The 10489-nt window shown below is 33.2% G+C and overlaps 1 protein-coding gene across 2 annotated transcripts; it reads left to right on the top strand.

Moving 5' to 3' along the window:
- Positions 1–107: 107 nt before the first annotated feature.
- Positions 108–10300, top strand: LOC142220156 (uncharacterized). 2 transcript variants are annotated; one of them, XM_075289167.1, is made up of 11 exons: positions 112–277; positions 346–481; positions 543–653; positions 4238–4403; positions 4457–4495; positions 4910–5039; positions 5102–6304; positions 6398–6587; positions 8675–8978; positions 9126–9276; positions 9349–10300. In XM_075289167.1, exons 1-11 carry the CDS (start codon positions 153–155, stop codon positions 9605–9607), a joined length of 2814 nt encoding a protein of 937 aa, XP_075145282.1. In that variant the 5' UTR covers positions 112–152; the 3' UTR covers positions 9608–10300. The 2 variants fall into 2 exon arrangements, with proteins under 2 accessions (XP_075145359.1, XP_075145282.1); XM_075289244.1 differs by lacking the exons at positions 9126–9276; positions 9349–10300 and having other exon boundaries at positions 108–277; positions 8675–8750; positions 8808–8948.
- Positions 10301–10489: the final 189 nt, after the last annotated feature.

The following is a 10489-nucleotide window of genomic DNA, read 5'->3' as shown; positions in this document are numbered from 1 at the left end:
GCGATAAAATGATTTTATTTTGGTTATCGAACTTCGATAACAAACAGTCCAAAGCTTTGCGATAATTAATCGCCAATGGTAGACATGCAACTCTAGGTCCCGTTAAATCAAAAACACTTTCGGCGCCTTTGTTTACATATCGTTCTTCATTCATGAATTGTTTGGATTTAAGGATGCATAGAATACCACTTCATTTGCCAATACCATCAATCCAATGGGAACGTAACTTACCCGAATGTATTCTTTTCGAGAAGACGTTAAATGTGTTAAATGTCCAGTAAGTTTGTATTCTGATTGTGACATTATTGCCCAGAAGATCATATCTGGTATGTCTCTCCATTGCAGCGAAGCTCAGACGATGATGAAAGTTTTGGATGAAGAAGCAGAATTCTATCATAGACAGAGTTATGGCATTGCAGAGGATTTGTTTTGCAAAGCCAAGAATTACTTTTTAATTAATAATTCAAGCTCATTTGCCCAAGTAATTTAGTGAAATATTTCGTGTTTTTCAGAGATAAACTTATTTACCTTTCATATTACAGGGTATGTTCCTAATCAGTTTAGTTATTTTACGTGCTCCTAAGGACTCATCCATGTTGGCTTCAGCCTTGAAACTAAGAGGACAACTTTATTTTCATGAATGTCGTTTTGTGGTAAGTTTCCAAAATCACCTCCTCCATCCGTTTGTGTGCCATATTGAGAACCCCAAACATATCATTTTTATCATCGGGCTGAGACCTAAATGGTATATAAATTAGAGGTGTGCACGTGAGTAATATTTTACTCACGCTCACGCACACTCACGACGGAAAAATCTTACTCACGCACACTCACGCACGAAAAATTTTCGAACCGCTCACGCTCACGAACACTCACGAATGAATTTATTTTAAAAAATCACGCTCACGCACACTCACGATAGAAAAATTCTACTCACGCACACTCACGCACGAAAAAAATTCGAGGCATTCACGCTCACGCACACTCACGAAAGAAAATTTTTGCTCGCGCACGCTCACGCACGAAAAATATTCGAGCCGCTCACACTCACGCACACTCACGAATGGATTTATTTTAAAAAATCACGCACACTCACGAAAGAAATTTTTTGCTCACGCACACTCACGCACACTCACGCACGAAAAAATTTCAAGGCGCTCACGCACACTCACAAAGGAATTTATTTTCCAAAACTCACGCACGAAAATTGTTCTTGACGCTCACACTCGCGACAGAGAATTGTTACAAATACACGAAAAATTTTGTGAAGAATTTACGCACATTCACGACTGTAGAAATGCTAATTTGACGATAAATAATATATATTCCCAGCAAAAACTAGGCAACCACATCTCATTAGAATTGGCATTACCAGGAGTAAAGCTGTCATTACACGTTGTATTAAATTGCGATGAGTTATAATGACTTACTTGTAATGACAAAAATAAATACTTCTTGGTAATTTTCCAATTGTTATTCTCAAATGTTTAGGCAGTTGGCTTAATTGAAAGGTTGAATACTTCTTAGTACGAATGAACTAAAATATTTTTCTATGCTAACTTAATGGAAATTAAAATACATATATACCGATCGACTCAGAATCACCTCCTAAGTTGATCTAGCCCTTGGTGTCCGTCCATGTATTTGTTGTTCGCAGGGTTCCGGTCGCAATTATTAACCGATTTTGATTAAATTTGATATGTGGCTCTTTATTGGCACAAGGACGAACGCTATTGAATTTAGATATAGCTCCCATATACACAGTCTCACATAAGTTTACATACCCTTGAGGTTTTTACCTTATAACTAAACATGTTTCTTGTTGTTGTTTATAATCCAGACTAAAAACATCTTCTTGAAAATGGACAAATACTTTGTTTTTCAAATTAATTTACAAAATCTAAAGCATATATATGCATATTTTATTATATTTTAACAATTAAAGAAAATACAAGTTCTTAAATTTCTTATGTAAACTTGTGTAAACTGTGTATATGTATCGCCCGATTTCGATAAATGGGGTCAGATTGCGCTCATTTACTAACCGATCGGCGTCAAATTTGTCACAATGTAATCCACTGACTCTATGTGCAAAATATCATCCAAATCGGTGCAGATTTGGATATAGCTGTCATATATATGTAGCGCCCAATTTTCAAAATTTGCCCCTTATAACCTTATTGTTGACCATTGTGGCCTCATTTATTAACCGATCTTACTCAAAGTTAGCACAAGGTAATCTCCTGTAATATCAACAAAACCTGCAAAATATAATCCAAATCGGGTCATATTTATATATAGCTCTTATATATATTTTTCGCCCGTTTTTGAAAAATGTACCCCTTGTAACTTTATTTCTAACCATAGTAGCCTTATCTAATACCCGATCTTACTCTAATTTAGCTCAAGGCAACCCTCTGTGGTATCAACCAATATATGGATATAGCTCCCATATAAATGCATCGATCGATTTTCCCAAATTTGACCACAATACTCTTATTTATTAACCTATGTTGCTCAAATTTCAAATAAACATGTATTAGCCGATCGTATTGAGACTTATATGTAGCTATTACATAAATCTATTACCCTATTTTCAGAAATTTGAATTTATTACCCACACTAATTGAGCGATTTCCAGTTTTTTTAATAAAGGACTCAATATTAGTAGCATACTAAATAACTCTGTAGGTTCAGAATCAACTATACTCCTATGTTAATATCAGACATTTCTGTTCAGATTATGATAAAACTACCATGTACCCAGTAATGTTATTAAATATGGAAATGTGGTTTTCCCCAAACCTATATCATTGATACCCTACAACCAATGTTCACTAATTCAGTAGGGGTGATTTGGGGTATGATGTAGTCGGCCCGGCCCGACTTTCTACTTTACTCGTTAATTCGAATTTTATTTAATCTACCAATTTTTTATGGTACACTTTTTCGACAATATTTCTCATTTTCGTTAGAAAAAAAAAAAACAAAGCAATATTTTATAAAAGGTTTTATTGTTTAAGGAAAGGCACTATACTCGGTTTTTGCACCGAAAACCAGCGCTTCAACATCACTTTTTTAATCAATTAATTTTAACTGAAAAACTATTACACAATCCATACATTGGAAGGTTTAGTGTGACCAAAGTCGTGAGTGTGACCAATTTCGTGAGCGCGATTAAAATCGTGGGCGTGACTGACATCGTGAGTGCGATTGACATCGTGATCGTGATTCAAATCGAGATCGTGATTCAACTCGTGAGCGTGATACAAGTCGTGAGCGTGATTCAAATCGTGAGCGTGATTAAAATCGTGAGCGTGATTTAAATCGTGAGCGTGATTAAAGTAGTTATCGTGATTCAAATCGTGAGCGTGATTTTGTTTTCGTGAGTGTAATTATCAAACATTTTTACTCACGCACATTCACGAAGAATTTTTTTTCGTGACTCACGCTCACGCACGAAAATTTTCAGCTTGATCACGCTCACGCACGCTCACGAGATTGACTCCATCGTGACTCACGGCTCACGCGTGAGTCACGAAAATTTTCGTGAGTCACGAAAATTTCGTGTCACGTGCACACCTCTAATATAAATGTGAATGCTCATCTTTTACCATATGACCTTGGTAGTTGTCACATTTCTGTCGTGGAACAATGTTTGGTATATTCGGTATTACAGCAATTCAGACGATTTTTGTATTCCTTTATTACTAATTTTTCAGATATAGGTGGCGCTAATATAGATGCATCGAAATATAATATACGGATTATTTTCCCTTACATGCTCCATAGGATGGGGGTAACTAACTTTCTCATCGTGTTTAACGCATAGAAACTCACTCCATAAAATGAATATTCTACATCGTGGGAAAGTTATTATCAGCATATAAACTGATCCCCTGATTTCTCTTCTTAAGACTATTCGATTTGGTTAAAAATCGAATGATCACATTCACCATCATCGGTAGTAATTATATAGCCTCCAATATAAGTCGATAAAGTGTTATTTAATCTTCCATTTTTTTTATCCAACACTGACTCCATATGAACTAAAAATTTTAAAAACAATGATACCTTACCATTGTCGACTGTAGCCACAGCCCATGAAATTCGATTGTGGATGACTGCATTTAGTAGAACTTTGTACGCAATCCATGGTGGAGGACAAATAAGATTCGGCCAGGCCGAACATTTCCTAGCTTTTTTTTTTTGTTTGTAAATTTATCCATCTTTTCAGAATGCCTCAAATGATTTTGAAATGTTTTTACATGTTATGGAATGTGTAAAGTATGAACCAATCGTAGATACATGTGAAGTATACGGGAAATTAACACTTTGTATGTACATGATGGGACAGATTATGAAAGCAAAAATGTATTTCAGAAAATACAATACCTTTAAAGGTAAGAGTTCTTCGCAATTAAACATCATCGATAAATTATTTTCTTCTTTTAAGATTGTTTGCCAGACGATATGTTACTCAAGGAATGTATAGGTAAGTTTCGTATTAATTTCTCACAAAACTGTATTTTATCGAGATAGGGTTACGAATACCGAAAGTGATTTGTTACTCCTAAAGAAAAGTTAGTAGACACAGTAGAAAAGTCAGTTTTTTTAAGATTGATAATCGTAAAAAGGATTTTAGTTTGGTTTAAAAAAACAACAAATTTAATCAAGGGTCTTATAGCAACATATTAAGAACTTTTTGAAATTGTAAGCATGTTAGAGTGCAGGAATATACAAAAAACTAATATTTTTGATTTTTAAATTTGAATTTTAAAAGTTACGAATTTTACAATTTGTTGTTTAATGTACAAAAATATAAGCTTATGTATAATAGAATACTGGAATGCTCATAAAGAAACATTTTTGCACTACTCCGAAATGTCAATATGTTCTCTCATTTCAGAGAAAACTGATAAATTTATATCTCGTTTCCTTAATGAGCTAAATGATCTTGATAATGACCACCAATATTTGCAAGTGGGTATTTATTCAAAGGCGCGGGGTAAAAAATGCAATGGAAATATTGGACATAAGTATGCACCTATTTTGATTGAATTTTTGGTTATATTAAATATGTATATTCTTTTTCATACAGAGGTGGCATTTTCGCACAATGCAAATATCAAAAATCCGAGGATATATTTGTTGATATTCCAATAATATATTCGATAAATGCACCATTACTACGTTGTGAAGTATGCCTCGGTCAAACAATGCAGCATGCGTATACCTGTTTAAATTGTCGTTATAAAACATATTGCTCATTAGATTGCATGGAAAAGGACAGCCAAGAACATGCCATCGAATGTAATGGTTACAAACAACTCACACTACTTATGCTCGATGCATGTTCATTATTTCGTATATTTACAAAAATTGCAAATGCCTTGGCAGAAGGTATTTTTAAAAATGAAAATTTTCATAAAAACAAAACAGCGCTGGACGTTTGGTTTGGTATACTTGAAAGCCTAAAAGAGGATGGAATAGAAGAAGACAAATACCTTTGTGTCTTAAAAATGGAACCCATGTACAATATCTTAACAAAAACACAATACTCCACAATGATTGCTACTGCATTTCGTTTGGCCATATTTATCGATACCAATACCTATCTATTGGAGACATATTTCAGCCAATTGAATATTTCAAAAAAACAGAAATTAATTATCGTTGGTAGCCTTCTCATGCGCCTACATACGAATCTATTGCTGAATACTTTCGATTGTGATATTGGAGAAGGGAATACGGCGAACTTTCAAAATTTGTCGGATATAGAACAAATAATTCGTTCTGATAAATCTTCAGGTGAAAAACATGATGAAATCATAAGCGATCTAAATCAATTTTACAATGTTGATGTCAATAAGGATATATGGGAATATTGTCAAGAAGTATTAAAAACGACAAAGGATAATACTAAGATGAAACCTCTCTTACCAAAGAATCGCATTGAGCCACAGCAATGTCGACGCTTCAATCATTTAACGTCCGTATATAAAGACCACCTAATTGAAATTTATTTTAATCCGGAAGTAGTTGAGACGGTTCTATATAAATCTAATGCCAAAAATCCTGTCAGTGAGGAATCTTTAAGAAAAATTAATACTAATTTGGCTCAAATGTCAGTGGTACAAAGGTGTTTCTTTGTGAAACGGTTTGCCCGTTCATTTCACAATCATTATGGCCAACACTTTACCATAGTCGATGAAATTGTGAAAGATATAAACCATATTTTGCGAGTTTACTCACCGACTTTGAGTCAGTTCAAACACTCATGTTATCCAAATGTTGAAATACTGTAAGTTGAAAAGCAGAAAATTTTGAAAACCTTCTATAAATTATTTTAATTATGGGCATTCTAATGTAAGATTTATTTCTATCATTTTTGCAGTATAACAAATGATGGCATAGTTGTTGGAAAAGCTTTGAGAACCATTGAATCTGGAGAACAGTTATTCGTATCATTTAATAATGCTCATTATATGCGTAACAATTGTGAAGAAAGGATGTTATATCTTAAACAACTTGGCATAGTATGCCTGTGTAAATTTTGTAGTGGCGAAGAAAAACTAGAACCGACCGTAAGTATATATAACTTTCCATTATTTTCATACATTTCGACAAAGGAATTTGGAATTTCAAAGACGAGGTCTTATTTCTAATTTCAAAGAGATGAACCGAATATTTGTTAAAAAAGTATATTTTGATGTAGCTCGTATTTCATAACTAATTGAACATGATAAAAACGAAATTTTTCACCTAAAGATGGCTGGCTATTGTGTTTAAATTACGAGCCGAAACTCAGATTGTTTTCGCGGTTACTTTTTTTAATCAATTAAATTAATTTAGAAATATACCATGTCTCCCAATCAATGCCCTGCATTTTTCCATCCATAATTTGACAAATTTTCATAAAAAAATATAATCGCCGTCATATTTATTTTTGCACTTCTAATGTAGTGTGTTGGTGGAAAACCCGAACCTTCGAGATTTGCCTTTTATATTTCGGGATTAGAAACCCAAAACAAATATTAATCACCGAAAATCGCTTTACTGTTTTTGAGTGCAAACCAAATAAATAAAAATAAACTGAATATTCTCCATTAAGATCTATACACTTTTGCATGTATTTGAACCAATAACTGTCATGATGTCATAGACGATGTGTCGAAGCAAAACGATTGTATTTTTCGAGTATTTCTTTGGACCCTTTGATGTTCCTTGACGGAGGTTCATCGCCAAAAATTGAATTGCACTGTTGTTGAGTTAGGTTAGGTTAGATTAGGTGACAGTCCGATGTATCAGGCTCACTTAGACTATTCAGTCACTGAGTGCTGTCCGATTCCATGTTAAGCTCAATGACAGGGGACCTCCTTTTTATAGCCGAGTCCGAACGGCGTTCCACATTGCAAGTGAAACCACTTAGAGAAGCTTTGAAACCCTCAGAAATGTCACCAGCATTACTAAGGTGGGATAATCCACCGCTGAAAAACTTTTTGGTGTTCGGTCGAAGCAGGAATCGAACCCACGACCTTGTGTATGCAAGGCGGGCATGCTAACCATTGCATCACGGTGGCTCCCACTGTTGTTGTTGAGTTAATGCACGTCGAAAGTTGTAAAGAATAATTGCAAGAAAATGATTTTATTCCATTTTTTTTTGGACGAGATGTATCTTTTAAGTTGTTCTAAACAACATAAGTAGCGCTCGTATATCAAAGCATTCCGATTATCTCAAAAATGTCTAGCTTTACAATAGAGACTAACCATTATTATTATTATTAATTTATTTATTTAAAATCATAATAAATTATGAAAATAAATAGGTTAGGTTAGGTTATGTGGCAGCCCGATGTATCAGGCTCACTTAGACTATTCAGTCCATTGTGATACCACAGTGGTAAACTTCTCTCTTATCACTGAGTGCTGCCCGATTCCATATTAAGCTCAATGACAAGGGACCTCCTTTTTATAGCCGAGTCCGAACGGCGTTCCACATTGCAAGTGAAACCACTTAGAGAAGCTTTGAAACCCTCAGAAATGTCACCAGCATTACTAAGGTGGGATAATCCACCGCTGAAAAACTTTTTGGTGTTCGGTCGAAGCAGAAATCGAACCCACGACCTTGTGTATGCAAGGCGGGCATGCTAACCATTGCACCACGGTGAAAATAAATACAAAAAATAGAGTTACTAACAACTAAGGCTTTCGACCTAAATCTATGTTAAAATATTGATATGTAATTAAATAAGATTCCATATACTTAAAAGGATGTGAACATTTTGGATATTAACTGTTGTTGTTGCCTTTAGAAGAAGGTGAGCCAAAATTGTAAGTTGAGCTTCGATTATCTTGGTACAACTGAAAATAATGTGTTTAATGGTCACTTGCTGCAAGGCGCATGCCGGACACAATTCCGCAGGTTCAATATTGAAGATTTGCTTGTGGATTAGCGTGGTGTGGCCAAGTCGAAGACGTATTAATTTTTTAATCCATAATCTAGATTAATGAATTAGGGGAAATTGTGGTAGTTCTGTATGCGTTAAATTGCTTGTAGTAGTGACTAACCTTAATATACCATATAGATCCTCGTCTGAAATTTTCATTTTAATTCCTCTATGAAATTGAACAGTGTTGCATAAAATATAATTTAATATTTCCTTATTTACAGATATTACGTAATGAAATCTACTGCAATTCATGTACAAATGTGTCCGTTACTTCAAATATGAAAAAGTGCCCAAAGTGTAAAAAGAGCTTCGTAACTATGCGTAAGAAATATTTAAATGATATGCGTATTCTAGAAACCAAACTTATTCATGATTTGAAAAATTGGAATACTAATGGAATCGGCGAACGTGATATTTATATATTACACACTATGATGCATTTACATGCTAGAAAATATTTTGGACCACAAAATGACCATAGAATTAACATAGAATTAAAACATGCTCGATATTTGGCCTATAAAAGTAAGTCAATCTTATATCTCTAATGAGTTTATATAACATTATCCATATACAAAGCGATAAACTATTTTTTTTTATCTTCAATTTATCAGTTCAATTTCTAGTGAGTAACTAATTAGAATTTTATTTTTTCCATTTTCTCCCATGTAGATTTTATAATACAATCATATCAATTATTAATGAACATTCGAACAAATATACTTAATGTTTACGAGGAACATTACATTTGGTTTACATACTATACTAATATGCTGCAGACAATCAAAATTTTACTCATTTACAATACCGAAAATTCTAAGAGGTAAGTTTACATTGTTTTACTGTCCTTCTAATCATTATTTTGTATTTTTATCCACCGTATAACTTCGTATAGGATTAATGAGAAAGTTGTTATAACTCTACTACAGCTATGTGATTTTGGCATTTACATCGTTAAAGGTCAACTAGATCTTTTAGAGTTTTATGAAACATATGACACAAACTGTAAATCTATTCTAGACGATTGGAAACTTTTGGTGATGTGGAAAAAAATAATCGTTTGTAGACAAGTTTCTACAAAACAAAATATAATTAAAAATTATAAGATGTGTAAATCACAATTGGAGGATCCTCAGCTCTTCAGTGTTTTGTAGACATATTTGGTCCATAAGAAATTTAAGTATATATTACTATTCGTTTTACGTAACGTGAAGTGTTCTTTTAAATTTTCGTTTTTTTCCAAAAGGGAAAGATATATAAAAACATTTTGTCTTTAATTGCCCATCGCGTCCTTATTTAAATTTACAAATTCTTGAACAAATTTGTATTAATTGTTTTAGTTTTATTTTATTTATTTGTTTTTATTAACTATACAACAATATGTTGCAGTCTTTTAATTAGAGTACTTGAGTTATATTGGTAACCACATATAATCAGTTTGTCACGCGTTTTAATCAGTGAACAATATTCGCACGCGGAATTCGAGAAATATTTGTTTTTAATTGCACCATTTTTTTCTTTAGTTACGTTTTTGAATATCGAACTTTATACCCACCTTGACGTGAATAAAACGGTTTGTTTATGTTTTTTTTTAATATTTCGTCCTTCATCAACAATTTTCTGCTAACCTAAGATAGTTTAGCTGAAGATATGTATTACCAGAATAGGTATATTTGATTTATTTGTTTTTTGAATTTTGTATGCTATACATAAATGTCTAAAAAGTTTAACTGTTACAGATGGTATAAAAAGTTTTTAAGTTTATGTTAATTTTATAAAAGTATATGCTTTTGTTTTTTATTTACTAGTACATATTGAAATAAACATAACATCTATACATACCATTACCCGGTATCATCAAAAATTTATTTCTTAAAAGGTATAAGTTAGGACGGACCTAATCTATATATATTCAAGTCGGCAATAACAGAAACAACGTTGGTTGTTTTAGATAAACTTTTATTTATTGTGGAGCAAAAAAAAAACACATTTCAAGTATTCATTTTCAGAGAGGGTGCGGTAAACTGCTATACGTC

The sequence above is a fragment of the Haematobia irritans genome, chromosome 1, assembly GCF_050003625.1.
Source record: "Haematobia irritans isolate KBUSLIRL chromosome 1, ASM5000362v1, whole genome shotgun sequence".
In the NCBI taxonomy this organism is placed as follows: Eukaryota; Metazoa; Arthropoda; class Insecta; order Diptera; family Muscidae; genus Haematobia; species Haematobia irritans.
Note: the sequence above shows the minus strand (reverse complement) of the source record. Positions and strands in the feature narration are given on the sequence as shown.

Excerpts from the sequence above, each read along its gene's own strand:
- LOC142220156 (XM_075289167.1), top strand. The coding sequence starts at position 153 with ATGAATTGTTTGGATTTAAGGATGCATAGAATACCACTTCATTTGCCA. Across the intron at positions 278-345 it reads TTAAATGTGTTAAATGTCCA|CGAAGCTCAGACGATGATGA; the intron begins GTAAGTTTGTAT and ends TCTCCATTGCAG. Across the intron at positions 8,979-9,125 it reads TCGATATTTGGCCTATAAAA|ATTTTATAATACAATCATAT; the intron begins GTAAGTCAATCT and ends TCTCCCATGTAG.